Source organism: Aspergillus costaricaensis (assembly GCF_003184835.1).
Source record: "Aspergillus costaricaensis CBS 115574 unplaced genomic scaffold BO79scaffold_1, whole genome shotgun sequence".
Taxonomy (NCBI): domain Eukaryota; kingdom Fungi; phylum Ascomycota; class Eurotiomycetes; order Eurotiales; family Aspergillaceae; genus Aspergillus; species Aspergillus costaricensis.
Window position 1 is genome coordinate 1,468,627 of NW_020291801.1, and position 18,960 is coordinate 1,487,586.

The 18,960-nt window shown below is 50.1% G+C and overlaps 10 protein-coding genes across 10 annotated transcripts; 7 read left to right on the forward strand and 3 right to left on the reverse strand.

Annotated features, from left to right (window-relative positions):
- Positions 1–529: 529 nt before the first annotated feature.
- On the reverse strand, positions 530–928 carry BO79DRAFT_3561 (uncharacterized protein). The gene has a single exon (XM_025689116.1). It carries the CDS (start codon positions 808–810, stop codon positions 580–582), a length of 231 nt encoding a protein of 76 aa, XP_025545344.1. The 5' UTR covers positions 811–928; the 3' UTR covers positions 530–579.
- On the forward strand, positions 929–2,487 carry BO79DRAFT_3562 (DUF3431 domain-containing protein). Its single transcript, XM_025689117.1, has 3 exons — positions 929–1,297; positions 1,369–2,004; positions 2,071–2,487. Exons 1-3 carry the CDS (start codon positions 1,047–1,049, stop codon positions 2,117–2,119), a joined length of 936 nt encoding a protein of 311 aa, XP_025545345.1. The 5' UTR covers positions 929–1,046; the 3' UTR covers positions 2,120–2,487.
- Positions 2,488–2,715: 228 nt separating this feature from the next.
- akuA (putative DSB repair complex subunit Ku70) lies at positions 2,716–5,245 on the reverse strand. The gene is made up of 6 exons (XM_025679125.1): positions 5,078–5,245; positions 4,410–5,021; positions 3,504–4,350; positions 3,336–3,439; positions 3,041–3,268; positions 2,716–2,968 (listed from the first exon to the last, which is right to left on the reverse strand). The coding sequence occupies exons 1-6, from the start codon at positions 5,141–5,143 to the stop codon at positions 2,864–2,866; spliced, it is 1,962 nt and encodes a 653-aa protein (XP_025545346.1). The 5' UTR covers positions 5,144–5,245; the 3' UTR covers positions 2,716–2,863.
- Positions 5,246–5,538: 293 nt separating this feature from the next.
- On the forward strand, positions 5,539–7,180 carry BO79DRAFT_283801 (ferrochelatase HEM15). The gene is made up of 3 exons (XM_025688179.1): positions 5,539–5,895; positions 5,963–6,545; positions 6,607–7,180. Exons 1-3 carry the CDS (start codon positions 5,674–5,676, stop codon positions 7,062–7,064), a joined length of 1,263 nt encoding a protein of 420 aa, XP_025545347.1. The 5' UTR covers positions 5,539–5,673; the 3' UTR covers positions 7,065–7,180.
- Positions 7,181–7,857: 677 nt separating this feature from the next.
- BO79DRAFT_283802 (putative tetracycline-efflux transporter) lies at positions 7,858–9,896 on the forward strand. The gene is made up of 3 exons (XM_025688180.1): positions 7,858–8,126; positions 8,184–9,636; positions 9,695–9,896. The coding sequence occupies exons 1-3, from the start codon at positions 7,869–7,871 to the stop codon at positions 9,772–9,774; spliced, it is 1,791 nt and encodes a 596-aa protein (XP_025545348.1). The 5' UTR covers positions 7,858–7,868; the 3' UTR covers positions 9,775–9,896.
- Positions 9,897–10,152: 256 nt separating this feature from the next.
- Positions 10,153–13,242, forward strand: BO79DRAFT_206225 (pentatricopeptide repeat protein). The gene has a single exon (XM_025681930.1). The coding sequence runs from the start codon at positions 10,282–10,284 to the stop codon at positions 13,081–13,083; it is 2,802 nt and encodes a 933-aa protein (XP_025545349.1). The 5' UTR covers positions 10,153–10,281; the 3' UTR covers positions 13,084–13,242.
- A 426-nt stretch (positions 13,243–13,668) lies between these two features.
- BO79DRAFT_283804 (GFA family protein) lies at positions 13,669–14,193 on the forward strand (the record flags this gene model as incomplete). Its single annotated transcript, XM_025688181.1, has 2 exons — positions 13,669–13,763; positions 13,831–14,193. Exons 1-2 carry the CDS (start codon positions 13,677–13,679, stop codon positions 14,191–14,193), a joined length of 450 nt encoding a protein of 149 aa, XP_025545350.1. The 5' UTR covers positions 13,669–13,676.
- Positions 14,194–14,546: 353 nt separating this feature from the next.
- On the forward strand, positions 14,547–15,777 carry BO79DRAFT_163372 (fasciclin domain-containing protein; the record flags this gene model as incomplete). The annotated part of the gene is made up of 1 exon (XM_025679126.1): positions 14,547–15,777. One exon carries the CDS (start codon positions 14,547–14,549, stop codon positions 15,714–15,716), a length of 1,170 nt encoding a protein of 389 aa, XP_025545351.1. The 3' UTR covers positions 15,717–15,777.
- Positions 15,778–15,944: 167 nt separating this feature from the next.
- Positions 15,945–17,129, reverse strand: BO79DRAFT_261684 (zinc-binding alcohol dehydrogenase family protein; the record flags this gene model as incomplete). The annotated part of the gene is made up of 1 exon (XM_025686516.1): positions 15,945–17,129. The coding sequence occupies one exon, from the start codon at positions 17,127–17,129 to the stop codon at positions 16,014–16,016; it is 1,116 nt and encodes a 371-aa protein (XP_025545352.1). The 3' UTR covers positions 15,945–16,013.
- Positions 17,130–17,515: 386 nt separating this feature from the next.
- BO79DRAFT_261691 (uncharacterized protein) lies at positions 17,516–18,887 on the forward strand (the record flags this gene model as incomplete). The annotated part of the gene is made up of 3 exons (XM_025686517.1): positions 17,516–17,658; positions 17,715–18,032; positions 18,090–18,887. The coding sequence occupies exons 1-3, from the start codon at positions 17,560–17,562 to the stop codon at positions 18,885–18,887; spliced, it is 1,215 nt and encodes a 404-aa protein (XP_025545353.1). The 5' UTR covers positions 17,516–17,559.
- Positions 18,888–18,960: the final 73 nt, after the last annotated feature.

Consider the following 18,960-nt stretch of genomic DNA (forward strand, 5'->3'; position numbering starts at 1 on the left):
ACAAGGGATTGGGAGAGATACCGAGAGTAGTATAATCAGTCAGTCAGCCGTAATAAATTATGGTATGTCTCAGAGTAACCTAAAGACAAGATGTCGTGCTCCCAGTCTAAACTTGGCGGCTGCCAAGCTTCCCCGCTAAGAGCCCGCTAAGGAAGAAAGTGGTTCCCTTAAGGTTTGCGATTGTCTGAGGGGAACTCTCCATTCCCCAACAGCCTATGACAGTCTCTTCCATTCCCCCCCCCTTAGTCTTCATCTTTGGGGAGCCAAACGATAGCAACAATTTTAACGCGTGGCCGCTCAGTGGGGGGTTACGGTTACGCCCCACTCCCTCCATTGCCGCGCCACAACAAAAGACTAACTGACTGAAAGATTCGCTGTGCCTGAGCGGGCGAAACAGAAGCTGGCAGATGGGGGCTGGAATTGGAAGCATTCGATGGACCTTCCTCCCACGCCTACTAAGTCTAAGTCTAAGTCTACTACTACTCGTCTTAGTGACTATTTTAGTTCCAAAGTCACTAAAAAGTACCTACTTAATTCTACTACCACTGCACCTACCGCCTTGGTAGGCAGACGAATAGGTTAATCAATGCTCCTCCAGTCTCCTTTCCTGATTACCTCGCCTTGACCCCTCTCGTCCGTCTTCTCTCTCTCCCCTTCTCTCTGTCCTCTATCTTTCGCAATATGCTTCACATATAGCCCCTCCAATACCCTCCTTTTTTTTCTATTTATTCTTACCCCCTCTTTACCTTCCTTTGGATTCTTCCTCATCGGATTGACCCTCCTTTTAATGCTTGAAATTATCCTCTCCATCTTGCATCTTTATCGGTCTTTCCCGACTCAAGTCATTCCTTACACCAAGCTGTATTGTGACAACATCAATCTTCATCAACCTCCAATCTTGTCACCCTCATAAGAGAAGAACGGCGTCCAAGCTGTATTACATTGATTACGGCCTTACGACAATAGTCCTCGTTGGCTTTTCAACCAATTTCTTTGGATAAAGTCCTGAGTCGTGCACAGAAGCTACCGACTTCCAGCTATCCACCATGAGATGGGGCGCTCGCATAGCACTATGTGCTAGTTTAGCACTCATCTTGCCCTTATATCTCTTGAAGATCCACCTCGAGGACCTCTGCGATCAGTATCGCGCGGGCGCATACCTGATCAATTGGCTGGATTTGCGCCCGCCGATGAACAGACTAAATGGCTCCCGTCCTGTCACACCAGGGGATAAAGTGATTGTGATGGCCAAGCTACAGGAAGAGCACACTGAATGGGTCGAGGAGGAGCTACCAGAGTGAGTGTTTATCGGCATCCCATTCCCCCCCCATATGTTTCAGCGCACTGATAAGCTTCCCTCCTCCAAAGCTGGCAACGGGCCATATACATCGTGAATCCCTCCAAAAAGGTCGCAGCTGACGACACGACACTCACAACCCCGCTGAACAAGGGTCACGAGTCCATGGCTTATCTCACCTACCTAATTGATCATTACGACAACCTACCGTCTACAATTGCTTTTCTTCATTCTCATCGATCGGGTTTCCTGATGGCCTGGCATGTAGATGCGCCCTTACACGATAATGTCATTGCGATGAAATCCTTACGTCTCAATTTCGTTCAAGATAATGGCTACGTCAACCTCCGCTGCAACTGGAACCCAGGGTGCAAGCAGGGCCATCGCACCAACCAGCACGTGACAGAAGAAGTCTTTGCAGAGATCTTCGAGGGCACAAGCACCCCGCCATTAAACTCCACCGGAGGCCTCACGATGCAAGATGAATACGACGAGGCTAAATACCAGAAGTTCCTGCAAATGCCGAAACAAATTGGCGCGGCGTGTTGTGCGCAATTCGCCGTGTCACGGGAGCAGGTTCACCAACGACCACGAGAAGACTACATCAAGATACGCCAGTGGATTATCGACACGGACAAGAATGATGCCAGTAGCGGTCGTGTCATGGAATTTCTCTGGCACGTCATATTCGGCAAAGAATCAATATAGTACGTTCCCTTTGCATCGCTCACCCCCTGAATGCATCTTGACCACTAACATTCCGCTACTCACAGCTGTCCCGACGAAGAAGTCTGCTACTGTCAAGTTTATGGACAATGTTGATCATTGTACGCATACCGTTAACGTTTCTGCTTTTCACCAAAAATACCCACGGCTTCTACTTGTATATATTACGATAGCTTCTTTCTTTCGGCGCTCTTTTGCTTGGTTCTCTTGCTATCTTTCGACATAATCTTCCCATTTGGGTGAATTTCTTTTCGCTTGTTCTTCGAAACCAGTTCTTGTGGATCATTACCAGCGACAATACGTTTCTACAGGGATATTACAAACAGCGTGGCGTTGTTTACAGGGACTGCTCGGTTCAAGTTGACTAAGTTAACGCACTCGCCCCTCCCATTTCTTTTCGGCGAAGAAGCCTGACTCCTATCGTTAACGGCGAATCTGGTTGGATATTCTACGATCGTTTCAATACTATTAATCCGAACTTGGAAATACGTGCACCTGCTGCACTAGTGAATCTTTTTTTTTTTCTGGGGATAAAGACCTCGGTAACCGAATTCTCAGCGGCTTGTTCTTGGAAAAGTACTTGGACCTGATATGGTTCATATGATTATGTCTCTACTCTTACTCTGCGATTTGATGGCATCCCGCTAGTCCAGCGGATGCGATATTTTTTTAATGGGACAAAACAGTTACATCGCCTAAGAAGCGTTTCCATTCATGTTCTCGTTGAAGGATTCCTATCTCGACCATCCAACCGACCATTAATTACAAGCTCATGCTATCAGATGACGAATAGCCACCATTAGGGGTGTTAAATAGCGGATCAAACGAGTGCATGCCATGCTACTGCTCCAAGAACTCCTCTACCCGCTCGATAAGGTCCGCTTTCTTACCGGCATTTGAGCGTCCATTGGAGGTCAAGAAGTCTTTCAGGATGGCGACCGTAAGCTAGAAACCGTTGGTCAGTATAATGTCATAGATATCATCAAGAGGCCATGTAGAACGCTTGTGTTGGCTTACCTTGGATAGTGTCCCCTTCTCGTGATGCTTGCGGACCTCTTCCTCTAGGTTTCCGGAGCCCTCCTCGACCTTGACTTTTTTCGATGGTTTGGAGTCTTCGGTTTCGCTTGCTCGGTCTTTGGATCCTCTTTTCACCAATGTGCTTGTGGGGTGAGGGGCCGCTGTTGAGGTTTTGGCGTGTTGTTTTTCGAGTTCCTCGGCCCAGGATAATACGTAGTCGCCGGCGCGCTGGAGTTGAGTTGTTAGTTAGGTAAACGTTGGAAGAGTATTTCCTTGTTGGGTATGGTGGATGTACCTTGTCGATTTGGCGGTATTTGGGAATAGTTTTGTCTTCTGGCTTTTCAGGGAGATCTTCGTCTAATGCGAGAGCTTGTAGGATGCGGTAGTGCCATTGGAGGGCTGATCACAGGCTGTCAGCTTCTCTTTCATACTATAAGATCAGTGGATGGCAGAGTTGACTTACATGGATTGGGGTATCTGAGAGGCTCGTACACCCCCTTCGGCAGCTGCAATTGTTGAACGACCACGCGCATCTGATCGATTAATGACTCCGGGGCGACATTCAACGTGGTTTCGGGGTTCTGCCGGATATCGTCTGCGAAAGGCAGGGGAAGAATCCACATGCCAGGAGGATATTTCTGTACGCCATTCTCATCAAGCTTTTCTTCGCCTGCAATCATAGCGGCGAGGACGGGGCCAGCACCCTTGCGCGCAATGAACCAGACGAGTGCCATCTTCTTGTTACACAAAAGCGTCTGGTGCAATGCAGAAAACACTCGTGAGGAACCTACATAGTCTTCCTCGGATGGATAGATAAAGTATGGGTGTTTGACGTTCGCCCAAAATGGAAGCGCAGTGATAGGCTTGAACCCGATAACCCTGATCACTGGCTCACCGAAGTCCCTGAGCGCCTTCTGTTCATCAGGCGAAAAGGTTACTTGGTCTCCACCGAACTTATATGCCTTTCTGATCTCCCATTTCTCGACATTACGGCCAGTATCATCTGCAGAATGGGTAGTCACGCCTTTCGCGACCACAGGCTTCTCGCCGTTCAGCCAGATGAAGGAGTTTCTAGCGGGAGCTTGCCTTCGTAAGAGTATATAGCCCGATACCGAGATCTTGAAGTCTGGCCCGAGTTCTAAAGGCATGTTCGAGAAATGAGTGCGACGCGGGACCGTTCTTGAGTTGATACTGGATAGAAGCGTGTTGAGAAGTGAAATCCCGTCCCCGGTCGCTGTCGCCGCCTTTGAATATGTTTGTAGATACGTAGGCGCCTCTGGATCGTTGGGTGATGACTTGTAGATAATATCCTTTGTATATGGAGTGAGTATTGACCCCTACCACCTTGCCATAGAGTATGATAGCTTACGTCATAGAACTTGCTGTTCATGAATTCATGCTCAGGACGTGAGATCGGAAACAGCTCAATGGTGACACCAAGATCATAAAGATCCTTAGCACGTACAGTCGCGGCCGACCGTAGGGTCTTATCATCACCATGGGGGTTGTCATTGTCGGTTATGATGAACAAGCGCCGGGAGAGGAAATTTGGCGCTCTGGATGTGAATATCTGATTGGCGCAGAATAGGACGTTTGCCATAGAGACTTGCTCTTTCGCCGGAGCTAGAATATCCCTTGAGTCTCCATCATCATCCACCAGCGCTCGAAGTTCTTTGACCTCCTGGGCCGAAGGAACATCCAGGTCAGTGAAGAGGTAGCAGTTGGGGTAGGAGAGGTCTCCGCGACTGTCTTCATCTTCTTCGAAGAACTTGGACGCCTGCGTCCCAAACAGCAGAACCCCCATCATGTCTTGTGGATTGGATATGATTCGTTGTTGCATAAAGTGGTAAGCGCATTTGAGCGCTGCCGTCGTGGGTGACTCTTGGGTGTGTTTCTTAGGGTCTGCTGAGGGACGAGGCGTCAACATGGAATCGCTGACATCGATTGCGAAGAGGACTGCATCTTTGACTGATCTGTAGCTCTGATCTTATCGTCAGTTCCAGACTTTCAGTCCAGGCTATGGTAGGATGTGCGTACAGTCTCATCAATCTCCTCCTCTTCCTCAGCCGCTTCATCTTCGCGATGTGGGTTACCGTCCGCCATACTGGTTGTGGTAGAGTGGGTTGAAGTATTCAAAGTAGTATCGAAAAGAAGACAGGGAAGTATAAAGCTTTTAGATAAGTTGCATTCGATATAAGGAACAAGTGGGGCTATTGTGTCTGCCTGTTTGGCCTCTGCTGCCTGCAGCCGAGGGGAGATCTAATAGCAGTAGTATCTATATCGTCACTGGATCCCGTCGCGAGGGACGCGATAAAACTGGCGGGCAGAAAGACGCGGGGAGACACGAACATCATGTGATGTCCATCCGGTAATTGATGACGCTAAGGTGACCGGTCATTGGCTGTCGGGGGTCGGAGTTAGTCGTGGTATCGATGCTCCGTCATCAAGCCGTTCTGGACTTTTCAGCTTCCAGAAGGCCTTGCGCTGTTGTATACACCCACTACCTCTTCTTGCCACTCGTCTATCAATTGATTATTTAATGCAGGCCTGAATTGTTCATCCACTTGCGCGATACGAACGGTCTTTCCTTGTACCTCCTTTGACTAGCTTCCCCGATCCTACAATTACCTGTCATGGCTCTCCGCCGCCCGTTTACTCTTCCCCGGCAATTGCTGCGACCGGCATCTCGCACCCTGTTCGGATACAGGCAGGAACAAAGATGTGGGCTGGCGACAACGGTACCTCCAGTTACCCAGGATGCAACAGGCTCTAAGGGCCCTACGGCCATGGTCTTCCTCAACATGGGAGGGCCCTCGACGACAGACGAAGTAGAGGATTTCCTCAGCCGGCTCTTTGTACGTCTCCGACCATGGCAAGCTATCATTTCGGCTGCAATATTCTAACAGTCTACTTTTAATAAAGGCCGACGGCGATTTGATTCCTCTAGGCAGGTTCCAGAATTACCTCGGGCCTCTCATTTCGAAGCGACGCACACCCAAGATCCAAAAACAGTACGCGGACATCGGCGGAGGCTCACCCATCAGGAAATGGTCGGAATACCAATGCGAAGAAATGTGCAAGCTGCTGGACAAGATCAACCCGGAGACTGCGCCTCACAAGCCGTATGTCGCCTTCCGTTACGCCAACCCGCTGACGGAACAAATGTACACACAATTGCTGGAAGATGGTTTTGGCAATGGCAAGGGCGGTCGGGCGGTCGCATTTTCGCAATATCCCCAATATTCCTGCTCTACTACGGGTAGCTCTCTGAATGAGTTGTGGAAATGGAGGAATCGGCTGGAGGGTAAGCGAGCAAACGGAAACGTGGACACTTCCGGAGCCATCCAGTGGAGCGTTATCGACAGATGGCCTACGCACCCTGGCCTTGTGGAGGCGTTTGCGAGAAACATTGAGGACCAACTCAAAACCTATCCGGAAGATAAGAGGAATGGAGTGGTTCTCTTGTTCTCGGCCCACAGTTTGCCCATGAGTGTTGTGAACAGAGGTGAGTCCTTGAGGAACCTGTCACGAAGTCCCCGTGGCTAATCGAGTACTTACTCTTTTAGGTGATCCCTACCCAGCCGAGGTCGCTGCAACTGTGCATGCGGTCATGCAAAGACTCAATTTCAGCAACCCTTACCGCCTCTGTTGGCAGTCTCAGGTTGGACCAAAGGCTTGGCTGGGGGCGCAGACTAGCGATACCGTTCAAGAGTATGTGAAGCGTGGACAGACTGACATTGTCCTCGTACCAATCGCCTTCACCAGCGACCACATCGAGACTCTGTATGAGCTGGATCTCGAAGTCATGGAAGAGGCGAATCACCCGGGTGTCAAGCGGGCCGAAAGTCTGAACGGCAGCCCTGTATTCATCCAAGCCCTTGCAGATCTTGCTAAAGAGCACTTGCACAAGGGCGAGAAATGCTCGCTGCAAATGACGCTGCGTTGTCAAGGCTGCAAGAGTGAGAGGTGCTTGGAGCAGAAGAAGTTTTTCGCTGGTGAACAGGGAGCGTCCTTGGTAGTATAATAACCAGGCACTAGAGTTTCATTTCTTTTCACAAGGGTTCTGTTCTTTGATGTGTGTATGTGAAGGCGTTTTCTGTACGATAGTCTGTGTGTCTATACAAGCAATAAGCAACGAGCTACAACCATTTAGTTTACGATTTCGGCAAATTCCTCATGTGGGCGAATAGGCTGGCTTTTCTGTGATTTAAACCAGTCAGTGGCAGGATCACCGTCGTACCAGTGTCTTGACTCCTGGCAGTTCCTATGGGGAGTTTCTGGAACTGGGAAGGGGTACACTTCGAACCTAAGTACTACTACTGTAATCGACAGCGTGGAGTGATGTAAGTGGCCCGAGGCGGCGGGTAGTCCAGAGCGTTATCGCCGAGCTGACTTGCCTTGCTTCTGAGATTTCTGAGACTTGCATACCCGGGGCTGATCCCCGAGAAATGGACTTGAACCGTGAAACATCTCCCACAATCACCACCCACCTCCAGTCATGGCCATTTCTAGGCTGAAATTCTAGAATCACGTCACCACTACCTACCGATAAGATACTAACATGCGCTGGCATGTGTTCCATCCCAGCATTTGCTGACCTGTCGTGTGTTTCATGCCGATTGATAAGCGAATGGCTCGGAGTTTAACTTAGTAAACGGACTACCATTTATCTGGTCTCCTTGCCGGCTTTCCCCCCGCCCGGTTTTCTCCAATGTTTTGAGCCCACCTCAGGTGTTGTACTGTTTCAACCCCAGAGCAAGCAAATGTAGGCACCAGCCTAGTTGCTCTACCCATTATTCTGCTTCTAAGGTGCGAAACCGCTCGCACCATGTCCACGATCAGGCGCGGCGCATCGCCGACTGCGCATACCGAGGTTGGTCCGGGATTGCAAGCCGGACTGGACGCTTCTGCGCCAATTGATACTGGACTGGAGACTTGGGAAGACCCCATGCACACCCACGAGCGAACCCCTCTATTGGAACAAGACAACGAAGAGTCGCTACCGGGGCATGACCATCGGGCTAACCCACCAAATGATGATCCCGTCGCCCAGGGAGGTTTCTGGCAGACATGGAGACGGCCAAGCGTGAGTCTTCATCAACAATGGACAATGGTCGTGCCCGCGACTTCTGACACGTAACAGATCCTTTGGATTCTTCCATTTCTTGTCTTCTATATGCTAGGGATCGGCGGCACTGCAGTGCCCAAAATCAACCTGATGATGTCTCTCATTTGCAGGGACTATATGGCGAACAAGGCGACCCAGGACCCGGGTTTCACGTATCTGCCTGTCATCATTGGAAATAAGAATTCGCAGTGTCAGACACCCGAAGTCCAGTCATTGCTTGCTCAGTTCCAGTTGTATTTCAACCTCCTGGCCGGGATACTATCTGCACTAGCATGCCCCAGACTCGGTCACCTATCAGATCGCTACGGTAGGACAAAGATATTGGCCCTCAACGCATTGGGGACCATTTTGATGGAGGCTATCTTTGTCTTTGTCTCAGCCAAGCCAGATCTTGTGTCTGTGCATGTGCTTCTACTGGCTGCCATCGTCGATGGCGTCTGTGGTTCTTTCACCACCATCATGGCACTGACAATGTCGTATGCCTCCGACTGCACCATCCCAACGAAGCGGAGTGCGGCATTCGGATACGTATACGGTTCTCTTTTCGCTGGAACCGCAGCTGGGCCTCTGCTGGCGGCTATCTTGATTAAGAAAACAGGCCAGGCACTGAGTACTTTTGAGGCCTCGTTGGCCCTGAATGTTCTCTACCTCATTGCAGTCATAACCATCATCCCGGAATCATTATCGACAGACCAGCAGCGGCAAGCGCGGGACAGTCATCGAAGAAAAGTCATCGACGAAGGGGAGGCAGGCTGGCTGAGCCTGGAGAACCTCAACCCCAAACGGCTAATTACACCTTTGGCTGTTTTGCTACCGCCAGTAGGACGCCCCAGCACGCTTTTCCCCAATCGTCACGGTGCGACCCCGGCTTTGCGCAGGAATATTATTCTTCTTACAGCAATGGATACCATTGCATTCGGGGTAGCGTTGGGAACCGCTCAAGTGATCATCATTTATGCCGAGTACAAATTTGACTGGGGCAATGTGGAATCAAGTCTCTTCATATCGATTATAAGCATCGCCCGGGTCGTCAACCTTTTCGTTGTATATCCGATCATCATCGCAATCTTCCGTGAACCACCGAAACCAGATCACATCGTTCCCGGCTCCAGCACCTGCGAGATTGTTATTATACGACTTTCGCTTTTCCTAGACATGGTTGGCTATGTGGGTTTTGCAATGTCATATCAGGGTTCCATCATGGTATTCTCGGGGATCGTCATGGCACTTGGCGGCATGGGGATACCGACAATGCAATCATCTCTCACGAAACATGTCCCTCGTGAACGGTTAGGTCAGATACTTGGCACGAAAGGACTCTTGCATGCTTTAGCTCGAGTGATCTCTCCAACCGCTTGCAGCCTCCTTTACAGCCTGACGGTTGGAAAGTTCACTCCAGCGATATTTGTTGTCCTGGGGGCCTTGTTCTTGCTCACCTTCTGTACCAGTTTTTTCATCAAACCACATGGTATGTAACCTACGTACCTTATTGTCTAGGAATGTCTGCTAACGACTGTGCTTGGCAGTTACTCTTGACGACTCTTACCCAAATAGTCCTCGAGGTGAGGCTAACGACGAAGGCTTTGTGGCGGATCCTCTTCTCTAGTGATGCTAGAAGTGGAGCCCAGCAGTTACTATACTACACGCGTCCGCTGACCTGGGTTACGATTAGACTGATCTTCGTGACGATTGGCGTATAGAGTTGCTCAAATATATGTGTGATTACTGGGTAGCAGTTTATACATTCGATAGAATTCGTCAAAGGACCATTGTAGCATGATTCCATGGAGTAGTTGTCTCAGTACGGAATAGTTAGTCTGAGAAAAGGCCGGGTAAAGGTTGTTAGTAAGACGAGTGGGCACACCGGGAAAAGACCGGATGCGGTACGGCGGGCGGTAGCGACCAACTCGACCAAGCTGGTGCAAACTTTCCGACCGACAAGCTCCGAATCCCTCCTACCCATCATAGAACTCCAATTGTCCCAATTGATCAGCCGGTGCGGGGTTCCTGACGGTTCCTCTGTCATTGAATCCTCGTAGCCTATCTTTTCCACTTAATGATTTAGTGGTGATCCGACCCAGCCCGCTGTCAGCGGTGCGCAAGGTTAACCACCATGGTCTCCAAACCCACCAGCGGCACACCAGCTGTGCCATCACGAAATGCCCTACGAGTCCTCCGTCGATTGGCTCTTGCAGGATCGACTGTGGGAAGCTTTTGCACGGTTGCAGCTATTACCTACGACGTCCATCGTCGGGTGCGCGTTGCGGAACGAATTGTCGAAAACAAGCGGGCCCTGCAAACCTCAGCCCCGAACTACGATGCAACATCTGCAGCAAGGAGATTAGCACGTATGATGGAGGCGGCTGAGGCAGGAGAGTTTATGGGCTTGGAATCACTAAAGGAGCAAGATCGGAAGTTCAGAGAAGCGCAAGCTGTCCCCGCTGGGGTGGACGTCCGTGGTGACGACTTGAGCTGGGATGTCCAGCTGCAAGACCAACAACCTGCTGCCCCTACGGAGACTTATATGGACACTGCACGCTCAAAGTTGATTGACACCTTTACTCCCGGACAAGTACCAGCCAATTTGACCTCAGCTCCCGATCTCCCTCCGAACCTAACACGATCGACCGATGCACTGGACCGAGCAAAATCCGCCCTTGCCAATGCGAACCAAAGAACAACCGAAGGTCATGAGAAACAAACAGAAGATGTAGCTCAATGGCATGATTCAGTCACAGAAGAAATGCAAAAGTTTCTTGACCACGGTCGCCCTATTGATGCCGCCCACTTGTTTTTGGACGCCCACCCCGCGACGTTGAACGGCATATCTACAGATAGACGGGAAGTTACGGTCAAGACATTTTATGCGAATTGCAGAGAAGAAAACGTTATGGTTGCGAGGAACATTTTCGAGCGCCTAGAAGACGTGGACAAAGTGTCCCCTGGTATGTGGAAAGTTTTGATGTTCGCGCTAGCGAGAAAGGGGAGCATCGAATCCGTCGCCACTATATTTACCCGATACATGCACAAATTCAAAGTGCCACCGGAAATGGTCGATATCGTGCTCCGATGTTTACTAGAGTCTCATCGACTTACTACGGCCAAATGGTTTCTTCTGCGGAACCTCGAGGTTGATCGTGGCTGCGGCTTATGCGGCGCCTATCTCGCCGGGCTTTGGAAGAAGACAAGGAGTATCGAGCTTTTGAACGGGCAATTGAAGAAGATCCTGACTATCCTTCCACGCTTGGGAAAGGAACCCACTGACAAGCTCTTTAACCCCGTGATCAAAGCATACGTGGAATTCGGTCGGCTGGCTGATGCGGAAGCACTGGTTAAAGACATGACGACTAGATACGGCATTCCACTTCGCTGCCGAACAAAGGGTCTTTTGGTATTTGGAAGGGCTTTGGCCTGTGATTGGGAGGGCGTGGACGCTGGGTTACAGCAGATGCATGAGCTTAAGTTGACCTCGAGGAAGTATGACTTTACGCCGATATTTGACCGCATCTTCCTCGAATACTGGGTATCACATTCCGGTGAAGAGATCCGCGAGTTTGTCTACCGTTATATCGAGAAGTTCCAGATGGTTCCCGACAAAATTCTTTACAAGCACATTCTGGAGGCATTCGTGGAAAAGGGTAATAAGGAAATGGTTGATGAATTTGTGCGGTTCGCACGTGAGCGCCGTTGGCCGAACTTCATCAACGAGCAGGAATTCTTGGAAATGCTCCGAAAACGTCGACACGCTCTTGAGGAAGCGCCAGTGGGATTCTGGCAGATGCTGCAGGCAGCTCGTGCGAAGTATGGACAAGCTGCCACATCGCAACAAGTGCTTGGATATGACCAGCGGTCATTCCCACTCGCGGAAGTCAACTTGATGCCGTACACGCAGGACCCGTTACCGTGGTATCAACGAACGCTGCAACACATGACTCCCTCGAGGCCAGTTGACCAATACCAAAAGCTCCACAAGCAGATGTCTCATTACATGCATGTCGGTAAGCTGACGGAGGCGTTGAAGTGCTTTGAGAATGCCAAGAATGCGCGGTTTCAATTCAAGCAGTTGCATGTTGAACTCGCAGTCATCTGCACTCTGCTTGAAGAGGGTGTCGGTGCTGCTCGTGCTTTGATTGACTCCGAGTGGAAGAATATTCGCCATCTGGTTCGCTTCTTCCCCCAATTCTTCCGCCAGATCATGGAGGTCGACTCTGAGGCTGAAGGCCAGCTGATCAATATGGCCGTGCTTCGCTTCTATGAGCTGTGCTGGTCGAACAAGAAGATGACGGTCAAGCACCACATCACGGTAGCGACCAGCAGAAGACTGATCGCAGTGAAGAAGCCCGAGTTGGCTGTTGATCTGTTGGCAACCGTCTACATGTCCCGCTTCCGGCACTCGTTGGCATATGATGGTGTCTGCATGAAAATGTTCATACGTGCGTTTGCCGCGACTGGTAATCTGCATGGCATGCGGTGGTGCATCTTGACCGCTCTGGCCCGAGGAAGCGCACTCAACCGTGACTTTGTCATCGAAGCCCGCCGGGTCACTGGAAACCTGCAACGTCAGCTAAGCTCAGCCGAAGGATCTAAGGATGCGTCACGGGACATGGAGAAGATCGAGTATCTGACGCATGCCGTTGAGCTGCTGGAGAAGAAGAGCCAGGGCGATCCCCAGCTGTGGCAGCTCAAGACCAACCCGACGGTGAAAAAGGCCGGTCGCCGGCTACTAAAGCGCCCTCTTGATGAACGGCGCCTGTACAAGAAGGCCCATCTCCAGGAGACGATCGAGGGCTGGGATGAGGAATATGAGTTGGAGGCCGTGCTGGGCCGCATTGACATTGACCCGAAGTCGATTGCGCTTCGATGGAGCGAGAAGCACTGTCTGGGGCAGATTCGTGAAATTGATGATCTGCTGTGAGTTCGGGTTGGCATTTGTTTTATATCACTTCCACTATTGTTGTATAATTGTTTTTATTTTCGGCTGTGTGCTTGTGTATATATCCCATGCTGCCATGTTCAACACTGTGTATACTACTTGTGATCTTATCCTGCAATTGGGTTTATATGAATATTCCTGCAGAATCCAAGTGCAGATTGCATTTAAGAGCATCTCAAATGTACAATCTTGTAAATCAATCATCATTCCTAGGGTAGTATATTCTCAGACACACTGACTGCATAGTCACCGAGACCATCAGGAACAATCAACGCGCATGTTCAGTATTTTCCATTGTGTGTGTGGACTAATTATAGATACAAGCCCGGTTTCACTTTCTCTTGGCTTCGTATTCGACATGAGTTGCTGTCCACCATCCCAGGATAAAAATAGCTTCAAATCATGCTAATATGGACCATAGTGGGTCAAATATGGATACCAAGCAATCTGGCTATGAAGCATCCTCTAGTATCTGTGCTTCCAGAACTACGCCCTTCCAATGACACGCTGCACTTCCGATAATAAAAGCCCGAAAGCTGTTTATTCTGTTCGCCACAACAACCCCAACCCTCATCATGGCTCAGAACAACTTGACAGGCGCCTGTCTCTGCAGGAACATCACATATCGCATTACCTTGCCAGACCCAGAGAGATACCCCAAGGTACTATTACACATTATCAACTGTTCATAATCACCGGCCTATTAAGCCCACCACTAACAAATACCAGCTAATCATCTGCCACTGCACCCACTGCAAACGCTACACGGGCTCGAGCTTCTCTGCCAATATTATCATCCCACAGGCTAGTTTCGAGTATACGAAGGGTACACCCAAGCTGTATACGGACAGCAGTAAGAGGGGTGTGCAGGTACTCCGAGAGTTTTGTCCTGATTGCGGAACACCGTTCACGTCACGATCGAGCGATGATGAGGAGGTTGTTGCGGTGAAGTCGGGGACGCTTGATGATGAGCATCGGGTTAAGTGCTCGGAGTTGGAAATGGAGATTTATTATCATCGGAAGGATGGGTGGGTGGATGGGTTGGGGGGTGAGGGGGTGAAGAGGGTTGATGGGAGTATGGGGGATTCATAGAGAGGATGCCATTGTAGTCATCGCGATACTGATCGGTGATCTCCTTTTCCAGCAGTATCAGAAGACAGGACTAGAGATATGAGATAAGATACTAATGCACGCGGAAAGCAACGGGCTTGCTGTTCGGAGAGCTTGTCTTTCAATCTTCTTATCTACAATATATTATGCTAATGCAGGCCATTGGTTACCATCCTCTGGCTAGTCAATATACTTAGCACTAGCGCTGTTATCAACCCATATACCCATGTCTATGGCGCGAACACAAGGGGGTCGATGGGACTATATCAACTAATGATGCTGCCTAGTCCCTCACACGCTCAGCTAGTCCTTTGCTTCTCCCATAATCGTTCATCATGGCTGCATCCGAGCTCAAGCAATGGATAGCCACAGCTGCCCCAACCGAAAGCAGCCTTGAGCAGCTTCAACATCAGTATGCTGGATACTGTCATGCACTTATGCCACACTTGACCGATGCAAAGAAAGCCCCAGTGACCCTCTATGACTTCCTTGCAGCGAAACCCAATACGTCCGAGTTCATCCGACTTGTGGACCAAGTCCCTCAGATCAAACATTTATTGCAAAACAAAGACTATTCATCCACTGCCTGGGTCCCAAGCAACACTGCACTGCAACAACTGAGCAATGAGCTATCTGAGGAAGATGTTCTGGCTCTCCTTCAAAGACACATTTCGCCATCATTTCTTCCAATATATTTCCTTCTAACAGCCCCAACCGTCGACACAATATTCAATCCTGACCGATTAAATGGTGCCCAGAGAATAACAGTCCGTCCTTCACTCAATGGCCTTCGCGTGAACTCCCATGCTGCCGTAATTGAACAGGATCATCTCGTGGCAAACGGTCTGGTCCATCTAATCGACCAGGTCCTTCCACCGCGACCAACCATTGCAGCTTTTCTCGCTGCTCTGCCGTCATCCGATTTTGACCTGTTCCAGTCTGCAGTGAAGCAATCTGGAGCTATGCAGAATATTCTGCGGGACGAGTCTCGTCGCGGCGGAACTATCTTCATCCCCACCAACGAAGCTTTCCGCAAGCTGCCTGATGAAGTCCAGACATACCTCTTTAGCGATGAAGGGGCTGCATCTCTTCAGACTCTGTTGAGACATCATGTAATTGCGAATCAATCATTGTACTCCAACCGTTTCTACGATCAGGATTCTGCGCCAGAGCATTTCATACAGACGCCAGAAGCTACGCCCGATCATACCATTCCTACTCCTGAGAATCAGGCGGATCGCTTGTGGCGTATACTCAAGGGAGTTCGTCGCTTTTCCTTGCCTACGTGCTTGGATGGGCAACATCTGACGGTTGCTGTGACCCGATGTGGGGGCTTAATTTCAATGAAGGTGAATGGTAGTGCAAACGTGACTGTACAGGATGGGTTGGCTAGTGACGGAGTGTGTCATGTTGTGGATTCGGTTTTGTTTCCACCGCTGGAGGACGAGGATGCAGAGGCCCAGCCGGTACTGTCTGTTGAAGATGTTAAGTCGAGACTGGGCTAGCTTGGCTTTACATGGCAGCTAGATCTGATATTATCTATGTGGCTTTCTCCTGAACTGTGCCCTGAATTATTCCAATTGCATTGATGCCTATAGCTGTCGAAGACTTATTGCCTCCTTTTTACGTTCATTGAAAATGACTAGCTCGTTCATATTCTGTGCAGCCCGCTAATTACAATGTAGTACTATCTAGGTCTACAACCTTCCATCTGGAAAATCTGTTCTATGACTACTACACAGAACCTGATCTATATCTCCACGTCACTCCATCAAGCAAACTGCATCACACCCCAAAAGCCATCACTCTGCAACCTCAACAATCAACTTAGTACAACTCACTCCCCGACTCAACTCATCCAACCCATCATTAACAGCCTGCAACCCCCTCCCAACAACCCTCAGCTCCGGACTCGGCCTGATATTCCCATTAGCCAGATTCTCCCTCGCCCACGTCCCCATCCAATACCGAAACTGACCCAACCTCTTCTCCTCATCATCCATCGCCGGCATCACAAAGATAACTTCCACCCCATCCACCACCTCCACATGAGAAGGAACAACCGGCGCGGATGCAATCTTCGCCTTCACATCCCCATCCCCATCAGCGCCCCCCAGAAAAGCTCCAACCACAGCCTGACACCTCTGCACATCCCCTACCGCAAGAAAACAATGCCGAATCACACAACCATCCTCTCTAGCCATCTTTACAATCTCATCCACAACATTCGGATCCCTATGATCAAACACACGATCCGCACCCAACGACCGCACATACTCATGATTCGCCGCCCCAGCAGTAGCGTACACAGCAGCAAACGAAGAATCAGGTTGATCCCGAAGTACTCGGGCAACTTGCACACCCATCGATCCAACGCTAGAGGATGCGCCCCAGACTAACAGTACCTCTCTCTTCTTCCCCATCTGACCCTTAATCCCATCACTGGTCTGCGTATCACACGCCAGCTGTAACCCCATCATCTCCCACGCATTAAGCGCTACCTGCACAGCAACAGGTAACACAGCCGCCTCATTCCACGAGATCATCACTCCCTCGTCCGGAAGCGGCACAACATGCTGCCACGGAACAAGACACTTCTCCTGAAAAGCACCATAGTTCGGATCGCAGCCCTTCCAGACGGAGGCGGAGTAGGCGGCGATGCGGGTGATTCCTGGATGGAAATGCTTGGGGACGTTGGTGCCGACTTCCAGGACTAGGCCTGATAGGTCGAAGCCAATGACGGTAGGGTAAGAAGGGATGAAGAGGCCTGTGTCGCGCATGATGGCGTCTGCTGGGTTGAGGGCGATGGATTTGACGGCGATAAGGAGGTCGTTGGGGCCTGGGGTTGGGGTTGGGCGGGTGGTAAGGGCGAGAGGGGTGGATTTGGAGGGGAGGATAGCGGCGAGGTGGGTGGGCATATTGTTTCTATATAGTTGTAGTAGTGTATGACTGCTGTGGTGGTGAAGTATGAAGCCTTTAATGGGTAGAAGTCGTAAGGTGTATGAACTGAATGGCAGATTTCTTGGTGTCTCGAGCGAAATTCAAGTTGTATGGTTGGGAAGAAGTTGGAAATATAAATACTGGGAGTTATCCTGAGCAACACTTACCTTTTTATATTTTAAAATATGTATCATGGCATGTCAATCATCTCTTGATGTATACTATAGTTGGTCCTGGTGGAGGCAAGTGGCAGCCAATCAGCGATGTCTGCATCCGAGTGCGGGTTTAGCGTTGAGATGCAAAGATCCGAGACACGGTTAGCTTATGACTAAATGCAGGTAGTTATTGGGGGCCATGACTACCAGTCCCAAATCCTTCCAGCATCCAATTTAATTCCCTTCAATTACAATGACATCGACTGACTCCCGAGAAGCACGGGAAGGTCCAGGAAAGACACGGCGAAGATCACGATTCGGCTGCCGCAATTGCAAGCTGCGGAAACTGAAGGTGGGTGCCCCTAGCACCTCGTAGATAAACCATCCCTACTGATCCATATCAAGTAGTGCGACGAAAGCAAACCACAATGCAAACGATGTAGCTCATTCGGGGTTGTATGCACCTTCACATCAACCACGACTCCCGACCTCCACCCCATTCCCGCTGACTCGCGCCGGTCATGGATGGTTCGAGGTACAGCATCAGCAGCAAGCCTGCAGGCCCCTCTCAGCAATGCCATCTGGACCTCAGACGCCTCAACGTTCTTTCGACTGAACACCAGATGCCAAGACTTCATCACCCGGTATCTAGGGCGCAGCCTCATTACCCCCGATGATCCAAACATGGGACGCGTAAATCGTAAGCTGCTAGAACAAGCCTTTACCGTAAGTTGACCCCATCCCTCAAAAGTCCAGACTAAGATACTAATGACCCAATTGTAGCATCCCTACCTAATGCACGCCTCCCTAGCAGTATCACTCACCTACGACCGCCACCTAAACAGCCCGCTCGACAGCCACCGCACTCTGGAAGAATGCTACCACTGGTCGCAAAGCACCATCCTCTTCAACAAGAAGCTTCGCGAATCCATAGAACCTGATGACAGGGATCCCATATGGGGCACAGCAGCCGCGCTAGTAATTCTGACTTTCTCATCTCCTAACGCACGCACCCCGGAAGAATCATGGCCACTGAACCCCTCCCCTTCCTCCTATCTGGACTGGGTGCATATGAACAAGGGGAAAATGTCTCTGTGGAATATAGTCAATCCGCTGCGCTCGGATAGTATCTTTCATGTTATGGCGGGGACGTTTGCCTATGTGCATTCGCCGTTGCCACAAGGAGGAGTAGAGGGTATACCTCCTGCTTTAGCGGCGCTGTGTGGTATCACGGATGATTCTACGGCGGAAACGATTCCGTATTTTCATGCTGCTCATGCGGTAGCGCAGATCTTGGAGGTTGAGGATAGTGAGGTCACGATGGGTCCGGTGCAGATGTTTATGCGGTGTATTCAGGGTGGGTTTGAGGGGTTGTTGAGGGATAGGGATCCTGTTGCGTTGGTGTTGCTGTACCTGTGGTATAGAAAAGCTGGACGTTGTATTTGGTGGATTGGGCTTAGGGCGAGGGTGGAGTGTCCTGCGATTTGGATGTATTTGCGTCGGTATCATGGAGGAGATGAGGCTGTGATGGGATTGCTTCCAGAGGGTGGTAAAACTTCTTATAGACTAGATCTGTACTAAAGGAGGAGTGTATGTCCTATTTCTTATAGGCATAACATAATCACACATAGATTCAAACAAGCCAGAATCTCCC

Bases quoted from the DNA above. Each gene is read 5' to 3' on its own strand.
- BO79DRAFT_3561 (XM_025689116.1), bottom strand. From the start codon at position 810: ATGGAGAGGATAATTTCAAGCATTAAAAGGAGGGTCAATCCGATGAGG.
- BO79DRAFT_3562 (XM_025689117.1), top strand. From the start codon at position 1,047: ATGAGATGGGGCGCTCGCATAGCACTATGTGCTAGTTTAGCACTCATC. The intron at 1,298-1,368 runs GTGAGTGTTTAT...CCTCCTCCAAAG, and splicing joins GTCGAGGAGGAGCTACCAGA to CTGGCAACGGGCCATATACA. The intron at 2,005-2,070 runs GTACGTTCCCTT...CGCTACTCACAG, and splicing joins TTCGGCAAAGAATCAATATA to CTGTCCCGACGAAGAAGTCT.
- akuA (XM_025679125.1), bottom strand. From the start codon at position 5,143: ATGGCGGACGGTAACCCACATCGCGAAGATGAAGCGGCTGAGGAAGAG. The intron at 4,351-4,409 runs GTAAGCTATCAT...CCATATACAAAG, and splicing joins TGAACAGCAAGTTCTATGAC to GATATTATCTACAAGTCATC. The intron at 3,269-3,335 runs GTACATCCACCA...ACTCAACTCCAG, and splicing joins AATACCGCCAAATCGACAAG to CGCGCCGGCGACTACGTATT.
- BO79DRAFT_283801 (XM_025688179.1), top strand. From the start codon at position 5,674: ATGGCTCTCCGCCGCCCGTTTACTCTTCCCCGGCAATTGCTGCGACCG. The intron at 5,896-5,962 runs GTACGTCTCCGA...CTTTTAATAAAG, and splicing joins ATTTCCTCAGCCGGCTCTTT to GCCGACGGCGATTTGATTCC. The intron at 6,546-6,606 runs GTGAGTCCTTGA...TTACTCTTTTAG, and splicing joins CATGAGTGTTGTGAACAGAG to GTGATCCCTACCCAGCCGAG.
- BO79DRAFT_283802 (XM_025688180.1), top strand. From the start codon at position 7,869: ATGTCCACGATCAGGCGCGGCGCATCGCCGACTGCGCATACCGAGGTT. The intron at 8,127-8,183 runs GTGAGTCTTCAT...GACACGTAACAG, and splicing joins AGACATGGAGACGGCCAAGC to ATCCTTTGGATTCTTCCATT. The intron at 9,637-9,694 runs GTATGTAACCTA...TGTGCTTGGCAG, and splicing joins TTTTTTCATCAAACCACATG to TTACTCTTGACGACTCTTAC.
- BO79DRAFT_206225 (XM_025681930.1), top strand. From the start codon at position 10,282: ATGGTCTCCAAACCCACCAGCGGCACACCAGCTGTGCCATCACGAAAT.